This window comes from Ursus arctos, unplaced genomic scaffold (assembly GCF_023065955.2).
Source record: "Ursus arctos isolate Adak ecotype North America unplaced genomic scaffold, UrsArc2.0 scaffold_19, whole genome shotgun sequence".
Classification (NCBI taxonomy): domain Eukaryota; kingdom Metazoa; phylum Chordata; class Mammalia; order Carnivora; family Ursidae; genus Ursus; species Ursus arctos.
In genome coordinates, this window is record NW_026622863.1 from 14,180,521 (window position 1) to 14,201,193 (window position 20,673).

Sequence of the window (20,673 nt, forward strand, 5' to 3'; positions counted from 1 at the left end):
CTGGAAGGGCCCAGCTCTGCCCCATCCTGCTCCCGCTGCCTTCCACAAAGAGCCTTGACAACCAAGGACTGAGGTTCGCCAGCGCAGGGGTGGGGGGAGGAAAGGGCAGGCAGTGAGTGTGGTGCCTGTGCTCCCCCCCTGCCCCCTTGGCCTCAGAGGATTTCTGAGCTTCCAGAATCAGAAACTATTAGAGGAGGAAGGGGGCTCCAGGTGGATATGGAAGACGGTGGACCCCGCCATGAGACCTTCCAGTCTGGGATTTGGCTTGGATAGGGCATCTGCCTTCCCTGGGGATTCCCGAAGCTGGGCCGTTTGTCCTTGGAAGGGAAATGCATCAAGTCACCAACTTGGGAAGAATGCTAGGACTCAGAGCCACAGCATCTGTTGGCTAGAAATGTAGCCCGTGCTGCTCCTGGGCTCCATCTAGTTCGGAGCAGGTCACCAGAGACTTTGTCCAAAATCAGGTGGATCAACCCCCTCCCCAGCCAGAGGCCTCCTGGATAGGCCCACGGTGCTATGGGATATTCTTACTCTCATAATGGTGGCCATTTACAGAGCGCCTACTGTGTGCAGGGGCTGTGCAAGCATCTCCGTTCCCCCCGAGCAACCCTCAGCAAAAGCCATAGTGTGTCCAGAATGGACCTCAAGATGGCTGGCTGCCAAGTCCTTCTCTGGGAAGAGCCTGCTGAGCCCCGCTCCGGCCAGCTGCCCAAGAGTGAAGATTATCAGTCCCATTGCCAGACAAGGAAACAGGCTCAGAAAGATTAAACAGCTTGCCTCAGGTCCCACAGCTGAGAAGTGGCAAAGGCGGGATTTGAACTCGGGTCTGCCTGACTCCATATTCAGGGCTCTTTGCTTTATACCATTTTGGCTCTGCGCTCTGGGAGCTTCCAGTCTCACAGGACCCATGCTGGTCTCTGTAGGGGCTTTTGGGGTGAGCATGAAGTGGAGGTAGCATCTGCAAATGGGATGAGGGTGGGCAAAGGGTCAGGGGGATCAGGCTGATGCAGTCTTTTCCCCGAGGCAGGTGTGGATGGTATCGCCCAGGCATACTCGGCTTGCCTGCCCCACATCCGCTTCTACGGTCCCACCAACTTCTCTCCCATCGTCAACCACGTGGCACGGTTTGCGGCCCAGGCCACGCAGCAGCAGACAGCCACGGTGAGTAGGCGGCCACCACTGTGGGTGTGCGGGAGAGGGCTGGCCCTGGCCGGGCCCTGCTTGCCTGCCAGGAGGGCCAGACTGAGGTCTGTCCCTACTCTGCCCACCCCTATGGGGCTGGTGAGCTGGACATTTGGAGTTCTCGGCCTCAGTTTGCCTGCGAGTATGGTAAGCGGGTTGGACCAAGCTCAGCTTGACTGGTCCTGGCTTTCTAGAGCGCAGACTTGAAAAAGACAGGGATTCTGTTCATGCTTGGTAGGACATCGGCTGTGATCAGTGGGAGGTCCCTCCCCAGGGCAGGGGGTATTCGTTATGCCGGGGACACATGGAAACCAAGAGACGGTGGGCCCTGCAGCCCTTAAGCTGACCCTCTGGGCCACTGTCTGGCCCTGGCCCAGGGCTCAGTGATGAGGCTAGAGCCTGGCCTGGCGGGAGGCTGCCGGGGCTACTGTGTGGCATCTGGAATACATGGCAGACGGCCATTGTGAGCATCCGCATCCCTCGTCCTCTCTCTGCCCTCTAGCTCCGGGCCTAATGCCAGTGTGGGGGTCACCAAGGACCACCCTGTCCACTTCCCCCTCCCTCTGCCAGGATTTGCCGACTTGACTGTGCAGCACGAGTTGGGAAGTTGACTCCCTCTGTCCCAAGGGTGGTGCCATGAGTAGCCCTTCCTAGGTCCTGTCCCCAGGCCCACTTGTCAGGTTCCAGCCAAGGCTGGAAACCCAGCTCCCAGCTCTGGGTGGTGGAGCCTGGGCTGCTACCAAGGAGGCTTAGGTCTGCCTCCTGTCTGGTCACTCCCTGCTGGGAGACCTTCACAAGTCTGTGGCCCGCTCTGGGCTTCCCCCTTGGAAAGGATGAGTTGCTGCACCCGTGCTGACATCCCTTCTAGACTGTTCTTTTCATGCTACCTCCAAAATGGCATCTCGAACTGTCCTTCCCAGGGCCAAGGCCACTGGCTTCTGTCACTGGATGCGCCCTCCCCACTCCGGCCCCTCCAGTCCATTCTCCTACCAGGGATCCTTTTAACCGCCTATGTCCAAGCCTGCCACTCCCCAGCCGCTCCCTTCCATAGAGATCTCTTCTCCTACCCCCACACCTCCCTCGTTAGGATCCCACCACCAACCCCTTCCTGTCCCTCAAGCACACAAGCTTGTTCCCCACCCAGAGCGTCTGCCCTGCTGACTCTGCATGGCTGGCTCCACCCACTCCTCCGTGTCCCTCAGATGCCACCCCTTCCACCCCCCCACCCCGGTGGTCTTCCTTGATCACTCGTCTGAGGCTGGTCTCCCACCTCCTCTGTTCATTCTCATCTGGACTCAAGATGGCAGCAGGGCAGGTTAGCAGCGGCAGCCCTACTCCACGTTTCCGCATCCATTGTCTCCCCGACTCCCGCCCCGCGGGCCGGGCTGCTGTGTGTCCTCTGGCCTGTGGAAGGTGCTCGGCATGCCCGGGGATGGGTGAATCTGTCGGCTCCGCCGTGGACTGTGTGCTGTGCAAGGCTCGGGAGGCAGTGGGAGGTGACTAGGCCAGGGAAAGGGACCTGGTCCCTCTGAGCCCACCAGAGGCAAGGTGGAGGCTGGCTTCTGGGAGTGGAGGCAATGATGGAGGAGGTAGAGGTTCAGAGAAGAGGACAACAGGGCTGGCCTGGGGAAGGCAGGACAGCAGGACAGGGTCTGGTTGTTTGGGAGGTGGAAGGGGGCTCTCTGGTCAGGCTGCCAGGGTCTGAATCCTGTCCCCACCCCTTCCTCACTGTGACTTGGGTAAAGCATGTAACCTCCCTGAGCCTCCGTTTGGTTTGTACGATGGGAAACCGGTGAGACCTATTCAGATTAAACAAGATCACACAGCACCTGCGCCCAGAGACCCGGAGGCTGAGGAAGGACAGGGAGAGCAGACTGCAGAGGTCAGGGCTGGCAGGAAGGAGGTCACTGTGCAAGGGCTGGGGGAGAAGGAAGGATGTCCGGGTCTCTTCCACCTCCAGGAGCAGGATCTGCTTGAGTGCGAGCCCCACCCGGCCGCTGGCCACAGAGGGCCTGAGACAAGCCCCTTCCTGCTTGAGCCTGTTTCCTTTATGAAGGGGAGAAGGAAAGCCCCCCAGGGTGCCGTGAGGATCTGGGGCCACCTGAATGGGACAGCAACCAGGGAAAGGCCTGTGGATGGGCTGTTTTTTAATTTCTGGGGGCGCAGGGCTGGAACTGGTTGGAGAGACAGCCCTCGGGCTTGCACCACTTGGATGCCTGTGGTCCATCAGCCAGGCCATTGTCCCGCCCAGCCTATTACCCGCCTGAGCTGGCTTTGAAAGGGATGGGCGAAGCGGCCTGCATTCTTGTTGGAAAGGAAGAACCGCGCTGTGGTAGCAGAACAAAGCCGGTATTCTTGCCAGGCGGAGCCAGGGTGGAATGGCGCAGGGGTACACTCCGAGGAGAAAGGGGCCTGTGCCTGCTAGATCCTAGGTGTGCAGGGGGCTGGGGCCCTGGGGAAGGCCAGGAAGGGGACCTTGGTGTTGTGGGGAACAACTGCTGAGGACTCCCAGGAGCGGGAAACTTGCCCCTTTTCTCTGCCCAGTCCTGATCCTCTCAACACCCCAGCCACTTTTAGGCAGCTCCCTGGCGGTCTTGAGGCAAGGATCTGGCACTTTCGGTGCCCCAGCTATTTTGGTCCTGACCTGGTCCTTCTAACCTGGGGAGGCAGCCTTCTTTGGGCACCCTCACCCTCCAGGAAGCAGTGCCCCCCACCCCTGTGTGACTTGGGCCATCTCCAAGCAGGAGTGGGACCAGAGACTGTCTCTCAGCCCCTCTCACCCTGATGTGCAAACAGACGCGCTTCTCCACCTCTGGCCTTGCTCTAGCCCGCATCTCACCCTGCACCAGAGGCGGCGCTGCCTGCTGGTTCAGCCTCGAGCTCCAGACCCCAGCATCTCCACTGCCCGGCTGTGTGACCCAGGGCGGGTTGCTGAAGCTCTCTGAGCCTGTTTCCTCACCTGTACCATGGAGGTGCTTGGAACAGTGTCTGCCTACTAGAAACACTGAGGATTCAACCAGATTGGCACTTGAATTGCTCAGCACGGTGCCTGGCACAGTAAGCACTTCTGGGGACGCCCCTGGATGACACTGAGCACAGTTAGACCCAAGGCAAACGGAAATAATTTGTGGGTTAAATGCTACTTTTATACAGCCGCTTGGGGGGGGGGCAACATTTGGTGTGGCTTCACCTTCCCTGTCCCTAGACATATGCACGCACATGCACACCCACATACAGGAACTCGAGAGCAGGTGGTGGGAGGCATCGCTCTAGGCAGGCCTGCACTCTCCGGTTCACACACACAAACCCGTCTTTCCGGAGCATATTTCTGTGCGGTACGAGGGAGACCGCGATGCGCGGCCTCTGCCCTCCCGGAGCCTGCAGTCTAGTGGGGAGCCTGGCTGGGAGACAGCAGCTGTGACGCATGGCGATTAAGCCCGTGCTGCCAGAGGCCCAACCTCTGGCACCTACCCCAGAGGGCTCAGGGAAGGCTTCTTGGAAAAGTGACGTCTAAGCTCAAACGTGGAGGATGCTTAAGAGTTAGCCACATAAAACGCATGTGTGTGCGTGGGTGTGCAGTGCCCTAGGCAGAGGGCACAGCCTATGCAAAAAGCCCAGGAGGCATGGTGTTTGGTCATAACTGAAGGAAGTTTTGATGTAAGAGGTGAGTGGGGCTAGTGGACAGCCAGCTACCACAGGGCCTTGGAAGGCCGTGAGGAACCTGGATTTTCTCTTGAGGGCCATGGGGAGCCACTGAGGAGATTAAGAGGTTCAGAAAGGGCTAGGGGACCCCCATTATGGGACCCTTATCCTTCCCTCTGCCCTTATAAGCCCTGGGTCTCACTGTCCATGGCCCATTCCTCGTTGGCTACCTAGGTATCTGGTGTCCTAGTAGCGGGGAGCAGGAACACAGGACCTTGGGAATCTCCCCCCACCCCAAGGGTCTTCAGCAGCCACCTTCCAGAAATAAGCCAGGGAGCAGCTTCCCCAGACTCTGCCTGTAATTGTTGGGGTTGACTTCTTATAAATCTGATATGTGAAATGCTTCAGGGGAGGTGTTTATTTACAGCCCCAGAAGCCTGAAGAACCTCTGGGTGAAGGTAAATCTACTCCATCCTTGAATTGTTAGGCGCTCTGATTTTTGGTTGCACCTGACAGTGACTGGCTGTGTTTCTGGGGCAGGGACAGGGTGCCAGACCGGAGAGATGCAGGAGGGTGCAAGGGGCTGCCTGGAGGAGCACTCAGGGTATGGGGGGAGAGGAGTCTCCAGAGGAGACCTCCCCACGGGGTAATGCGGGCAGGGGAAGTGGAGCTCCAGGCTAGGGAGGGCCTTCCACCTGCTTGGGGTGGAGGTGTAGACGCTCAGATGCGTCATGGAGCTGTGGCTGGAAGGGTATGCCAGGCAGGAGGAAGGGAACCAGGAAGGGCATGGAGGTGGGAAAGCTTGGGTGTATGGGAGACCAGGGTTGTCTGTGGGACAGCAGAGCCCTTTCCCACCTCCTCCTGCCCAATTCTGCCCTTCCTTCTTGTCCACAGCCCCCCTCCCCCTTTCTGTCTTGGGGATGGGGCTGTAGAGCCCTGGCGATGTAGAGGCTTGTAGAGGATCCTAGATAACCTTGGCTCCGCCTGGGGTGGGTGAAAGCACAGGGCTTGTTAGCTGCCCGTCCCTTGCCAAGGCTGGCCCGGCTGGGTGGAAGCTGAGATCAGGCACATGGCTGTGGGTATTATGGCGGGCTGGCTGGTGAGTGAGGGTTAATGTTCAGTGCCATGGCTCTGGCTCTTCCCTGGGCTGCTATCCTAAACATCGAGGCGGTCTGACAGTGGGGTGTGGGGTGAGAGGGTGCGGAAAGCTCCTCCCTGCCGGAGCCCATTATTGGAGAGGCCAGGCCACCAAAACGGGGTGGCAGAGGGGGACGCTGTGGAACGAGCCCCAGCCCAGCTTTGGAGTCAGCCAGGCTTGTGTTTGGATCTAGACTGTGCCAGTTCCCAGCAAGTCACTGAACACCCCCCCACGCCCCTTTCCTCATCTCTAAAACAGAATCACAGCGTGAGGATGGCAGGGAGGGTCTGTGCACTGTTGTGTGTTAGCAGGGACATTCTCACCTGTCAGGTGGTGTCCATGGTCTTACAGGAACCCAGCTCCTTGGGAAGAAGGATCCAAGACCTGGGGGAGGCCCAGGCTTGAGGTTCCAACCTAGTATGGATACGTGGCTGAGTGAAAGGGGAGAGCTAAGAGGGCTGCATCGGGAGGAGGGAGGGAGGCCAGTCCTGCTCTGAGTGGTGAACCTGTTGACTGAGACCAGGCATTCTCCTTCCTCCTTGCCAGGACCCTCCGTGCCTTCCCTCCTGCCAGCTTAGGTGCCCCAGAAATCTTACCCTGGACTATTTCCAGCAGCATGGAAGTGGGGTTAGAGGGCCACTTATGGAAAGGGTGCTGAAACGATGGTGGGCTGTGGGGGGACAAGGGTGTAGATGGGCTTATAAGGCTCCCCAGCCACAGGGATGGGGGGCTGGCAGCTGTTGCCCTCCACTGCAGGGATCCAGGCTGCCATCTCCATAGCAACAGGTATCCCCAGCGCCAAGGGCTCAGTCTCTTAAAGGCACAGTGCGGGAGGTGCCTCACTGCTGAGCCTGCTGGGAGCAGAGGGGTTAGGATGGTGGGTCTCCACCTCCGAGTGGCTCACTCGCTCCTTCCAGGGCTGGGCGTGGGGGACAAGCAGGAGAGCAGGGCATCCTAGGGGGCTGAGCTTGTAGCCTCTGTATGTTTCCCAGGGAGCAAATGGCTTTGCTGGGTGAGAAGGTGGCCAGGTGCTGACCTGGGGTCTGGTTCTGTTCTGCCCTCCATGACCTGGACTGGACTAGTCTGGGCCCTTCTCTCCTGAGAACCAGAAGGATCAGACTAGAAGGCAAAAGCCTCGAAGAATATTAGGGCCATGTAGGGCTTTTCTGTTTATTTTATAGATGGGGAAAACCAGGTTCCTCAAAAAGGGGCCAGGGGGTGCTTAGGACAGAGCTGAGTTCACACTAAGGTCTCACAGTGCTTGGTATCCTGGGGCCTCTGCCCCCGCTGTCCCATTCACAGTTCATGCTATGGCCATGCATGCTCAAGCTAATTATTCAGCATTTTAAGTAATTTTATAAAGAAACTGTATACCCACCGTAAGTGAAGTTCCCACTTGCCATATAGAGAGAGTAACAGTAAAAATAAACACCACAAACTGTACCTGGTATTGAAGTCTAGCTAGAAACTGTTGTCCCCTGAAGCTCTGTGCTTCCCGCCTCTCTGTTAATAAGGAAGGTGAGCAGACGAGAGGCATTAAAGGCACACTAGAAGCGAACTGAGACTCCCTCCTGGGTACAGTCTGGAAGTGAAAGACCACTGCAGAAGTAAGACTGTGACCCCCAAGTCCACTTACTCGCAGCAGAGGCCCATGACCTGTGTGACAGGTAGGCTGTCTCAGAGACCAGCCTCGCAGCTGGGGAAGGACGGCGTGCAGGCAGAGCGGAGAAGGCGAGGCTGGCCCGAGTTAGAACGCTCCTCCCTCGCCGGCCAGGGGCCTGACAGCCAGGAGTGCAGGTCTCGGTTACAGAGCGTGAGGCAGGCATGTCCCCTCTGAGAGGTACAGCCACTGCCACTGCACAGAAGAAGCTGAGGCATGGCCACTCAGGCCGTTGCCCAGAGCCCCATAGTAGAGCAACCAGAGGGCCAGGCCTGGAGTTGGGGGCTCTGACTCCAGCCTGTGGGGTCTAAGGTCACGGCCAGGGCAGGAGGAAGAGAGCAGTTTGTGCTTCGCGCTGGGACCAGGTCAGGGTTTAGACAGCAGAGAGGCCTGCAGGGGTGGGGTGCTGAGGGCGGGGGCTGGGATTTGGCTATAGCTGGGGAAGAAGAGCTGCCTTCCTCCCAGGGGTCAGAGGGTTTGGGGAGGCTGGGGAAGGGGGGGGGGGCGGAGGCCTCAGAGCACCTGGCTACCTCCCCCCTGCAGCAATACTTCATCCTCCTCATCATCACGGACGGCGTCATCAGTGACATGGAGGAGACGCGCCACGCCGTGGTGCAAGCTTCCAAGCTGCCCATGTCCATCATCATCGTGGGCGTGGGCAACGCTGACTTCGCTGCCATGGAGTTCCTAGACGGGGACAGCCGCACACTGCGCTCACACACAGGGGAGGAGGCGGCCCGTGACATCGTGCAGTTCGTGCCCTTCCGAGAGTTCCGCAACGTGAGTGTGGGCCCGGGCTGGGGAGGGGGCACTTAGGGGACCCCAGCAACCAGAGATAAGGATGAAAGTCTGGGGCCCTCTGCTCCACTGACTTGTGTATTGCCCGCGGGCCTGCCTCCAGACGAGGCACTACGACCACGTGAGCGCTGGCTTCAGCAAGCTCATGGAACCCAGGGAGTGGTGCCCAATCCACACTGGGGCTCCAGGGCAGGGTTTCACGGAGGCCCTGCCCTCTGACCAAGGCCCGGAACCAGAAGTTAGAGTTACCCAAGTGGGCCAGAGCACTCCAGGCAGATGGGGGGCTGAGAGCAAAGGCCCAGGGGTGAGAGAGGCTTTTGTGGTAGTCAGTCACACCTCAACCAGCCTCCTTCACAGATAGAAAACGAGGCCCATCTTAGGATGGCCTGTGCTGCAGGGGGACTGGTGCCCCCACCTTGTTCCAGGACGTGGCTCTGGGCCGATCGGCCGGTGACCCCAGGTCTGCCCATAAGTCACTGCCCTAGCAGCTGGACCCACAGGATCTCAGAGGGAGCAGACTCAGATGCCACCCCTGTCCTGTCACCTGGGGGCCCAACTCAAGTTACTTAACTAGAAGCTTACTGCGTAGCCTTGGGCAAATCCCTGACCTCTCCAGACCTTGGTTCCCTCAGCCACAGGGCCTCTTGGGGTTCTGTGGCGTAGATCCTACAAGCCAGTCCTAGCAAGAACTTATCACTTTGTTTTATACCCAGTGATGCTCACACTACCCAGGGCCCTCTGGGTTCGCCTGAGGTGGTCCAGCTCCTTCCTCTGGAGCCTTAGCTTCCTGAGGACAGATGCTGGGCCTCGGCGCCCCCTTCAGCACAGGACACTGACCGAGCACCTCCCCCCCGCTGGCCTGTGGCTGGGCATTCAGCTGTGAGCCAGTCCCGGCCCATTTATCTGGGCCAAGAAGGTGCTCAGGGAATGTCTGTCAGGTGAGTAGGCTGTGCAGCTCGCCTCCACCGTCTCTTTCCCTGAAAAGCCTCCCACGGCCACATTCATCCTAAAATGCAATTCCTGGCCATCTCCAAGTGCTCAAGGAAAGAGTTACACTTCACATAAAGGAAAAACACTGCTAGCAGGGGGGTTTCAGGCCCCGGGCTGGGACGAGGGACGCGAGTTCTAGACAGCCCTGGCCCTCAGCCCTGATTCTGTCCTCCAGGGATACCTTCTCTAGCAGCAGTCCAGATACCGTGCCCCTCACCTCGGTCTTCCACTGACCCTTTCTATCTCCCCTCTCCACCTCACCCTCGGCCCTGCAGGCAGCAAAAGAGACTTTGGCCAAAGCTGTGCTGGCGGAACTGCCCCAACAAGTCGTGCAGTATTTCAAGCATAAAAACCTGCCCCCCACCCACTCGGAGCCTGCCTGAGTGCCAGCCCGTGCCCAGCAGCAGCATGCCAGCTGGGCCTCCCGCCCTCCCCAGGAACGTGCACGCTCACCCTGCTTCCTTGTGGGTGGCCTTGTTTTTAACCGATCCACGTTTTTATTTTTTACAACCGGACCTCCACCCCCCCCACTCTTCCCCCAGCCCAGCTGGGCTTCCTTTGTTGGAGTCGACGGATGATGCTTCCAGGCCAAACTGGCTTCCTCCCTACCCTTAAGTATTGAATGTACTTTGTATAATTTTAGTGGAATTATTGTTATTAAAAAAATTTTTACAATCCTACCTGGCTTTTTCCAAGTACCTAGCTGCAGACCCTGAAAGGAGCGTGTCCCCAGTGCACACTTTGTGTCATTGCCTGCACCTACTTCCTGTTCTTTTTATACTGTGACTGTGTTCTATTTGTTATACTCAGGGTAATAAAGGAGTTTCCAATGTCCCTGTGTCAGCGCCTTCCTCAGCTGGGACCTGATGGGCTCACTGATCTGGGGAAGGAAACATAAAAAGCTCTTCCCCCAGCAAGGTGGGGCAATCGTTTCTACCCAGGGGCACACATTCCACGCGCACAGTACTCACTCTGTTAAATGGGCACGGGACTTGGCACAGAGCACAGGCTCAATAGGTATCTGGATAGATAAAATGCCCTGGGCCCCCACCAGCAACCGTAGCGCCTGCGGAGCCTACACCAGTCCTGGGGTCCTCAGGCCCAGCCACTACCATGTGGTACCCCGCCCCCCTCCTCCTAACCCTCTGTCCTGCGCACGCGCGCGCGCGCACACACACACACACAGAGGTAGCCATCACGGCCATCCGTTTGCTCCTCTTTTGGGCCTCCCAGGCATCGGGGTATGCCCTGCGGTCTGCAGTATATGAGAGCCTCTTTGCCCGCACGATGCTAAGCAGGGTTGCCCGTGTCCCTACTGACAGCTGCTGTTCCTTTCTAGGGCATGCCTCACCCTGGCTCAGGCCCCACTTCATGAAGCCAGCCAGGGTCCACTCTCGGGGTCCTCCCAGTTCTCCCCTCTCTTCCAAATAACACGTCATTTTTGTCTTGTCTCCCTCCCCCTCGGAGTTTCCGTCAGCCGCTGTGCCCCAGGCCTCTGTGTAACCAGTAACAGGGGTTCTGCTAAGCGCTGTTTCCGGCTCCACATTAAGAGCTTTGCATGCATCATCCTGATGAACCCTTCCAACAGCCTACAGCCTATGCCTGTGACCATTCCAGAGATGAGGAACCGGGCAGAGAAGCTAATCAAGTCTCGCAGAGGTGGAGCCGGAACATACATTGGGATCTGCCCAACGCCAGAGCCCATGCTCACTCCACAGCGTCTCCCTCTGACTCTGCAAGCGAGTCTGCTCAAGTCGCTAATGAATTTGTCCTTTCTCTCCACTGAATCTGGGAGGTCTATTATCCTGATCCACTCTCCCAGGTCAGTCACTATCACTGCGGCCCGCTAGACCTGGGCGTGCCCCGGACAGGTTCCCACCTCCAGGTGCCGGGTCGCCTCAGGAACCTGTGTCTACTTGGTCAGAGCGAGTGAGGGAGATCTTCACCCTCAGCTTCCAATGCCCCTACTGGTTCTGCAGTCACCAAAATTCAGCTGAAATATCCTTTAGGGACACCTTCACCTCTGAGAGGGCTGGAGGGCTGCAGGACTGCAGGAGCCCCATTTCCCCAAGGACGTTCGGGAAATCACAGCACAATGGCCCAGGGGGCCAGCTGGCAACATGGATGGACTCCCAGGCCAGCGCCCCTGGCTCCTTTGGTGAATGCCTAACCCCTGCTTGGGCCAGCTGTAAGACTGGGCGTTAGCACAACAGCACAAGTCTGCTTGTTTGCCCACCTGTTTAGCACCTGAAGTGAGTTAGCTGGATGTCACATCCAGGGAAGTTTGTACCCCTCCAAGCCTGGAATAATCTGTCAAGTTCTGTGGTCAAATGCTTTATCCCTGAGCCATACCCCCTAATCTGTCAAGCCATAATTAACCAGAGGTCTCTAAAGGGGAGCAGCCTTTTCCTCCCAGCCCCACATCCCCTCCTTAGCCCTCAGGTGACAGGTGTATTGGGGGGACCACTTCCATACAGACCTCTCCCTTACACACCTCCCCATGGGCGGAATTTACCAGACTGGTAAAACCGGGAAGACAGACATCTACTGGGCCATGTTACAGTCGAGTCCCTGCCTTATGCTGGTGTCCATCAAATGCTCAAACTCTCCCGGACTACCTACCTCAGGTGTGGCGGCCACAGCCCTCACCTCCAGGCTTCATGAGAGCAGACCCCGACATCTCTGCTTTCTTCCCCCTTCTCTGCCCAGGTTGAGTGGATCAGTCAAGCAAGCCCTCTCCCAGCTGGCTCAAGTTCACAGGGGAAAGGAATGCTCCCAAGCTCCTGACCAGGCCAAATCACAACTTAAAAAAAAAAAAACAAACCAAATTAAGTCCTGGGGATGTAATATACAGCATGGTGACTACAGTTAATAATAATCCTGTATTGTGTATCAGAAAGCTGCCAAGAGCGTAGATCTCAAAAGCTCTTGTCACAGGAAAAATGGATGGACCATTCTGCAATATGTACAAATACTGAATAAACTGTACAATTGAAATTAATATCACTAATATCACAAAAACAAACTGAGCTTCGGTGATGCTGATACTTGGTTCTTGGTACATGGATAGCAAGGTGAGAAGTGAACTTGGAAATCTAAAAGATCCCTTCACCCTGGCATCACTGCTGCTGAGGCCTGGGCACTAGCACTTGTTTAAAATGTCACTGAAACCACAGAAAGCTAGACTTCAGAGTTAAAGGCTCAAATTAAAATTCTGGTTCTGTCAACTAACTGTGCAACCTCAGGCAAGTCACCGAACCACTGTGTACAGACGGGCTGCTTCACAGGACTTTTTTTTTTTTTTTTTTAAGGATGAAAGACACTACAATCCACAAAAATGATCCACAAATGTCCCAAACCAGGGCACCTGGGTGGTTCAGTTAAGTGGCTGCCTTCGGCTCACGTCATGATCCCAGGGTCCTGGGACCGAGCACTGAGTCAGGCTCCCTCCTCAGCAGGGGGTCTGCTTCTCCCTCTGCCCTTCTACTCCTCCCCTGCTTGTGTGCTCTCTCTCAAAAAAATAAAATCTATTAAAAAAACACACAAAAAACAAATGTCCCAAACAACACCTGGCACGCACATAGCAGGCCTCAGTATCCAGTGAAGGAATGAAACAAATCCACTTAAGGCCTAATGATGTGCCTATTACTGAAATAGCAAGGGCGAAGCCCCACCAACAGCTCAGAGTGGTGGCTGTCTCTGGGTTTTGCTGCCCTTCTCCTCTACAAAGCTCTTTAGTCTGGGCCACGTTCTGCCTGTCTCCACTGTGACGCTCCCATTCTCCCTAAACCATAGCTCCAGCAGGTAAGGGAGCAAAGTGTCAGCCCTTGCCAGCGTCACTAAGGCATGAATGTGCAACTGGCTTGTGTTCACCCTGTGACTACAGGGATGTTGCCAAGATTCTAGCCTCCCACCACGCAGAACTTACATTCCATACTGTTATGCGTAAGTAAGCTGGGCACGCCAGAAAATCAAGACAACACTCGAGTCCAAATGATGGTGCACTGCCACTGAGCTCTTCTTTTTGTTTTTCTGGAAGGGGCTTAAGACAACAGCTGAGCCATATACCCACGAGTAGGACACCCGAGCCAAGGAACCGGGTGTGCCTAAGCAATTAACATTTAGCTGAGAGGGAAGCATACAGCAGAAGCTGGTGGTTGGAGCTCTGACGACCAGATCTGACCCTTCATCGTGTCGATGTTCTAGCTGCAACTGAGGAATGCCAGCAGGATGGGAAGACCTGCCATAAATCAGCACTAACGGAAGCTCTGGACACCCTATCCAGAAACAGGGGGGGCCAACAGTTATCAGGGCTATCGAGGATGGCTACCATTCACTGAGCACTCTGTGCCAGACGCCACACCAAGTACCGAATCCAGACTACCTTTCACCTTCACTACAAAGTTGGTATCATTATTTTTATTTACCAAGGACGAAACCGAAGCCCAGAGAGGTTCAGGACCTTGCCTCACCGACTCAGCTAGTAGATGTCTGGCTCTAAGTGCACAACCACGGCAGTGCATCCAGGGAAGGGGAACTAGGCTTAGTTCCCAGGGAGAAGCAGAAGCAGTGGGGGGAAGTGTGAGGCAACAGCGGCTTGTCCCGGGTAGAAAGCAGGTAGCCAGAAGGAAGAACCCAAGGTGGAGAGCAGAAGGAATGAGGATGCAAAGAGCTGGCCCAGATCACCCCTAGTTAGGGGCCCTGAAACCAGCTCTTCTCTCCTCCTGGGTCCTGAGACCAGGGAAGGCATATGTAAACAGATCACCAGCCACCTCTCTGGGTCTAGTCACATCATCTCCCCTGCTTTTTATAGATGGAAAAATGGATGCTTTGAACCTCACGCTTTCTCCCCACCCAAGTGGGTAACAGGGCCGAAAGTTAGAAGTGGTTGAGAGGGCGTGGTGTGACACAGGCTAGATAATCCAGAGAGAACTGGCGAACAGGATTTCTCCCTCGCCTGGTTCAAGAGCTGTAAGAATACTACCACAAAGGGGTGCCTGGGTGGCTCAGTGGGTTAAGCATCTGCCTTCGGCTCAGGTCATGATCCTGGGGTCCTGGGCTCTCTACTAAGAGGTCCTGATCCCACATCAGTCTCTCTACTCAGTGGGGAGCCTGCTTCTCCCTCTCCCTCTGCCTACTTGTGCTCTGTCAAATAAATAAAATCTAAAAAAAAAAAAAAAATATTACCACTCAGGACAATGTAAGCAGGTTTAAAGAAACCCCACCACACACTTTGTCTTTAGCCCTTATTTCCTGGTTATGACACCCCGATTATTTACTCAGGCCCAAGGGCTGTACTTTATGAATTAAAGCAGTCCCTGTTTTTTCTATCCTTCTTTGGGTTCGAACCACACCATCTACACTGGATGCTTTTCAAGGCTGCTTCCTCTACTGGGGAGAACATGTCCTGCTCTGCTAGTCATGGTTCTACGGGACATGTGTCTCCACTCCAGGACTCTACACCAACAGGTACAAGGAACACGATGAGATGATCACCACAGACTCTCAGCCTCCCCTGTGACACCACAGAGCAGAAATCTCCACCTGAGGAGCCTCAACTTTCTCACACTCTAGCTATTACAGTAGATGGGGAGGGAGCTGGCAGCGCAAGCTCTGGTGCAGGAAAAGCAAGACCTTGTTCTCGGACAGGTGGATCAGCTTTCAAGTTCACGTACAGTCTTAATCCCTATAACCTTCTGTCGGCTTCTCCGAACAACAGAGGCCAAGAGGTATAGTAACAGCTTCTTAAAAGTCAAACCACGGGGGTGCCCGGGTGGCTCAATCGCTTAAGCATCTGCCTTCGGCTCAGGTCATAATCCCAGGGTCGTGGGATCGAGCCCCTCGTTGGGCTCCCAGCTCAGTGGGGAGCCTGCTTCTCCCTCTCCCTCTGCCCCTCCACCCCTGCTCGTATGTGCGCTCTTCCTCTCGCTCTCAAATAAATAAAATCTTAAAAAAAAAAAAAAAGTCAAACCACATAGAGATGGTGACTCTGACTCCTCGGTCTGCCTCCCGAAATGCTGTGAGGTTGCTCTGGGTACGTGCTGTAATGATGACAGCTCAATCGCAGGAACAACGGAGCAGAGAAGCAAAAGGTGCCTACACAGTTTTACCCAAATATCTCGTTTGTTAGGACGGAGCTGAGGCGCCTGTGCGGACAGTCAGGAACAATCAGCACGGAGCGGTCCTGAAAAGGAGGAAGGATTCACAAGGCATCACTTAGGGGTGAAGGGAAGTCACCATCTGCTAACGGGCGCCAGAGTGTCACTGCACTGGAAGGGGAAAAGCAGTGGGTTGGAGGAGATCCAGGGGCCTCTCTGCCCAGATTAAAAATGAGTAGCTGCTCTGCCTGCCAGCCTCACAGTGTCAACACATTCTGTGTGTGTCTCTCTCCGTCTCACACCCAAAGAAGTAGAAACAATTGACGTAGGAGCCCAGGGGAAGACAGAATTGCACAGATTCATTCTCCTGGAGGAGCGGAGCCTACAGATTTTTTTTTGTTTTTCAAGCCCACGCCTCCCTCTAACCTCCTCTCTCTCTGTCCTAGAGGAAGAGCCTCTGCAACCCTTTAGGAGACAGAGGTGGAACAGGGCCTCGAGGTCTTGGCTGCTCAGTCTTGAAGCCGCCCTGTGCAGGAAGGGAGAGGAGCAGGGGGAGGAAAGGACAGGGCAGCACCTTTAGGCCAGAAAGAGCTTCCACAGTTAGAAGCCTCAACTATAAACGTACCAGAGAGGGGCCTCAACACAGCACAGAGTCGAGTCAGAATATGCAGGTGTGTCCCACTGGTTGGCACTCAGGATTCCAGAAGCTGCTAGAAGATTGTCATCTCGTCTACATACCTACCAGCACTTCTGCTTTCTGGCCATGATGAAAGGAGGCCCATGTTTGTTTCTCTAAGGTTTAGGGTCTTAAATGGCGTTGGATGGAGGGAGGAGGAGAAGGAAGGAGGAATAAGGAAAAGCTCCACAATGAGTGATAAGTGCTAAGGGACACCCCCACAGATGTAGTTTATATCTTTACTTAGTCACACAACATCAAGAATCGGTTAGTCCCAAGGAAGTGCAGCAGTTCATTACCTGGGGCCCTCCTCCCCCCACCCCCAGCATGCCCCACAACGCAGCACCACCACACGGCGTGTCCCGCTAGAGAGAAGGTCTAAGTGACACCTGTCCCACAACTGCCCTTGCTTGTCTGTGCTGTTGGGCAAGGAAACAAAGAAAACAAGAAAGCAACAGCATCTGAACACTTAGCATGGCAACGGGTGCCTATCTTCCCAGGGCATTTTCAGGGGACATCTCCGCGGAGCCCCAGCCCCCACCCCACCACAGCAGTGAGGAGAGAGGCAGCAGGACAGGTTTGGACATCTGCACTGGAGTGGAAAGAGAAATCAAACACAAGTTGGGCCACAGGTGGATGCTGGCACATTTTTAGATGAGGTTAAAAATGTCACGGTGTGCACAAGAAGCGGGCAGAGGAGTTCTGAGGGAGGTGATGCCCGGAGGTGGAACCAACCGTCGGGTCTACTCTTGGGCAGGAGCTCTGGGAGGGACACAGGAGCTACGGGGCCTCGAGGAAGGTGTTGGTTCGGAAGATGGAGGAGACGATCTTGCCGGTGGCGTTGATCGTGCCTTCACTGTCTGAGCTGGACTCGGAGTCGCTGCTCCCCGAGTAGGCGCCCAAGCCCGGGAGGATGCCGATGCAGACCGCAGCGGAGGGGCAGTGGATGGAAGAGGCGCTCAGGGACGTGCTGCCAAGAGACATGCAGGACGGGGTTTCTGCAAGACAGGGGGAAGGGCCGTGACTTCACCTCCTTTCCCAGAGCTGACGGGGTCCTTGCCACACGCCGGGCGCTGTGCCCCAGGCTTTACCGTAAAGCCCCAACCACCCTATGCAGTCAGCACCACCGGCACCCGCATCCAACAGCTGTGTTCTTTTACCATTGACAAAACTGACGCCACGCTCAGAGAACATTTTAAGACCGTGCAGAATATGACCAAGTAGCTAGGGCTCTTTCTGCCCCAGGAAACCCAGAGCCACAGCAGCACCTCAGTGATGGAAAGCCTCAGTCTAGGGAACTCGGGGATTTGGGGGTGAGAGGAAAAGTAAAGGACTCTACTCCACCCCTCTAGTTGCCTGTTTCCAGCCTCTACAACAACCTGACATGTAGGTATCCCCCATTTTACTGATGAGGGGGGGCCAAACGACTAGGCCAAGGTTAGCAGCCACTGAGAGTAAAAAATGTTAAACCAAATCTGAATCAAAAAATTGGGACGCCTGGGTGGCTCAGTTAAGCATCCAACTCTTTGTTTTGGCTCAGGTCGTGATCTCGGGGTCATGAGACTGAGCCCCACGTCAGGTTCCAAGCTGGGCGTGGAGCCTACTTAGAATCCGCTCCCCCTCTGCCCCTCAACACCCCCCCCCAAATCACACACGTGCTCTCACTCTCTCTCAATAATAAATAATAATAATAATAATAATGTACTAAAACGATACCAGAGCTCACTGCAGAGTAAGGGTTGGAGTTCAAACCTCACTGTCTCAGGCTGACAAGCATATACCTTTCTAGGATTTTGCCTTAACAAGTCCCTAACGAACATTTCACGTAAATGTGAAAAGGATACATGGTTCCAAGTATATGAAGTCAGGAGTAAGTCAAAAATACCACTGAGAAGCAAAAAGACATCTCCAGCAGCCAGTAGACAGAGTTCAGGAGCTCAGTGTATTCGCTTGTCTTATAGGAAGTTCTAAGGGAAGAGAAGCTGCTGAAGAAAGGCAGCGGTCAAACACGGAGGCGCAGAGAAGTGAAATGAGAGCTGACACTGCTCGTAGAGACACTGGTGACAAGACTACAGGAAAGCAGAGGCAGACAGTTGCAACAACTAGCACGAAAGCAGATTGATTTGGCATATAAAGAATTCTTTCAAAACCAACCAACCACTGAACAGAAAAGTGGACAGGGGTGCCTGGGTGGCTTAATCAGTTGAGTGTCCAACTCGTGATTTCGGCTCAGGTCATGATCTTGGGGTCATGAGATGGAGCCCTGCGTTGGGCTCCACGCTCAGCAGGGAGTCTGCTTGAGGACTCTCCCTCTCCCTTTGGCCCTCCCCCCGTGCTCATTTGTGCTCTCTCTAAAATAAATAAATAAATCTTTAAAAAGAAGTGCACAGAGGCATGAACAGTTCACAGAAAAAGAACAAATGGCATTTCAACTTGGGAGAATAGGGGGCGCCTGGGTGGCACAGCAGTTGGGCGTCTGCCTTCGGCTCAGGGCGTGATCCCAGCGTTGTGGGATCGAGCCCCACATCAGGCTCCTCCGCTGTGAGCCTGCTTCTTCCTCTCCCACTCCCCCTGCTTGTGTTCCCTCTCTCGCTGGCTGTCTCTATCTCTGTCAAATAAATAAATAAAATCTTTAAAAATAAATAAATAAACAAACTTGGGAGAATAGGGGTGCCTGAGTGGCTCAGTTAGTGAAGCGTCTGCCTTCAGCTCAGGACATGATCCTGGAGTCCCGGGATCAAATCATACATCAGGCTCCCCACTCAGTGGGGAGTCTGCTTCTCCCTCTGACCTTCCCCCCACCTCGTGCTTTCTCTCTCTCGCCTTCTCTCTCAAAATAAATAAAATCTTTAAGAACAAACAAACAAACAAACTTGGGAGAATAAACAATCTATAAGGAGGGAAGGTATGGGGAACAGGCATCTTCATATGTTGCTGAGGGAATGTGAGGCAGTATGGCAATGTCCTTCAAACTTAAATGATGTTCATATGAGAACATTCCCTGCAGCACTGTTAATAGTAGGAACCAAAAGGCTCATTAAGAGGGGACCAGTGTAAGGGATTATGAGTCAGCCATAAAGAAGAGTAAAGCCTCTGTGTACTGGTATGGAATGATCTCCAAGATACTGTGCTATATGAAAGAGGTAAGGGTACGTGTAAGGGTAAACTACAGTCTGTGGGGAGGGGGCATGCCCATGGACACGCATGATAACATTCAAAACGATACGTACAAGACTGGTAACAGTGACTGCCCTGGGGAGATAAGTTGAGTGGTTGGGGAACAGGGGAGACTTAACTTTTTAGTCCACACTCTTTTGCCCCTTTTGAATTTTCTATCATGTGCATATACTATCTATTCAGATAATTTTTTTAGAAAAGCAAATGCAAAAGTTCAAAGAGCATCATCATCTACTTAAGTTAGGGAGGCACGGTCCCATATATCTCTAATTAGGCCCAAGGGCATCTCTGTATTACAGCCAGGAAGGCTGCAGAAGAATGGAGAGTCTAATGATGAGAAGGACTGCTTGTTTGTATGCTCTAATTGTAAGCCTCTTGCAGGCAAGGGCTCTTTCTTCACCACCCTAGCCCCTGGGTATATAGCATGGGGCCTAGCACAGAGCAAGTCAGCATTCACAATGCATTGAAGACATTTTACAGAATTTCATTGCAAATAGCTAAATGTGGGGGTGGTGGTGGTGAAAATCTGGGACACAACATCAAATCGTACACCATTCACTACCTGAACATTCATTGTATTATTATTTTCACATATACAGCAATACTTTCAGTACTGTTAGAAATACTTGGTTAAGGGGCACCTGGGTGGCTCAGTCAGTTAAGTGTCTGCCTTCGGCTCGGGTCATGATTCTAGCACTGATTCCAGGGTCCTAGGATCGAGCCTCATGTCGGGTTCCCTCCTCAGCAGGCAGCCTGCTTCTCCCTCTCCTCTCCACTTGTGCACGCACGCGCTCTCTCTCTCAAATAAATAAATAAAATCTTTAAAAAAAATATTTGGTTTAAAAAAAACCCTGCTATTTTATAAGGGTATGAATCAGTTACTCAGCAAGGTAATTTATGTGAAGCTATTCAGTGAGATGTCATTTTAGTAAGTATTTCAAGGGTTAATTGAATTTTAGGCTCTTTCTTAGACACAAAAGGAAGATTAAGCTCAGAATACCTGTGCAAGCAATGTCCACAATAGCTAAATTGTGGAAGGAGCCGAGATGCCCTTCAACAGATGACTGGATTAAGAAGTTGTGGTCCATATATACAATGGAATATTACTCAGCTATCAGAAAGAACGAGTTCTCAACATTTGCTACAACATGGACAGCACTGGAGGAGATAATGCTAAGTGAAATAAGTCAAGCAGAGAAAGACAACTATCATATGATTTCTCTCATCTATGGAACATAAGAACTAGGATGATCGGTAGGGGAAGAAAGGGATAAAGAAAGGGGGGGTAATCAGAAGGGAGAATGAAACATGA

At 54.2% G+C, this 20,673-nt stretch overlaps 2 protein-coding genes across 11 annotated transcripts in view; one reads left to right on the forward strand and one right to left on the reverse strand.

Moving 5' to 3' along the window:
- The window catches only part of CPNE2 (copine 2), a 44,491-nt gene extending 34,401 nt beyond the window's left edge, over positions 1-10,090 (forward strand). The window contains exons 13-15 of one of the 2 annotated variants that reach the window (XR_008960084.1): positions 1,028-1,161; positions 4,010-4,239; positions 8,166-8,211. Coding sequence is in view for 1 of the 2 variants with exons in the window: in XM_026494818.4 (XP_026350603.1) it covers positions 1,028-1,161; positions 8,166-8,402; positions 9,686-9,793 (479 nt within the window). In the remaining variant the exon portion in view is untranslated. Of the gene's footprint in view, positions 1-1,027; positions 1,162-4,009; positions 4,240-8,165; positions 8,403-9,685 lie in introns of those variants that run through there. The other variant, XM_026494818.4, reaches the window with a different exon arrangement.
- Positions 10,091-13,795: 3,705 nt separating this feature from the next.
- PSME3IP1 (proteasome activator subunit 3 interacting protein 1) overlaps positions 13,796-20,673 on the reverse strand; it is a 36,756-nt gene continuing 29,878 nt past the window's right edge. For all 9 annotated transcript variants that reach the window (XM_057314108.1, XM_057314103.1, XM_057314105.1 and 6 more), the window contains one exon: positions 13,796-17,182. In XM_057314108.1, the coding sequence (XP_057170091.1) occupies positions 16,965-17,182 (218 nt within the window). In that variant the 3' untranslated portion in view covers positions 13,796-16,964. The remainder of the gene's footprint in view (positions 17,183-20,673) is intronic.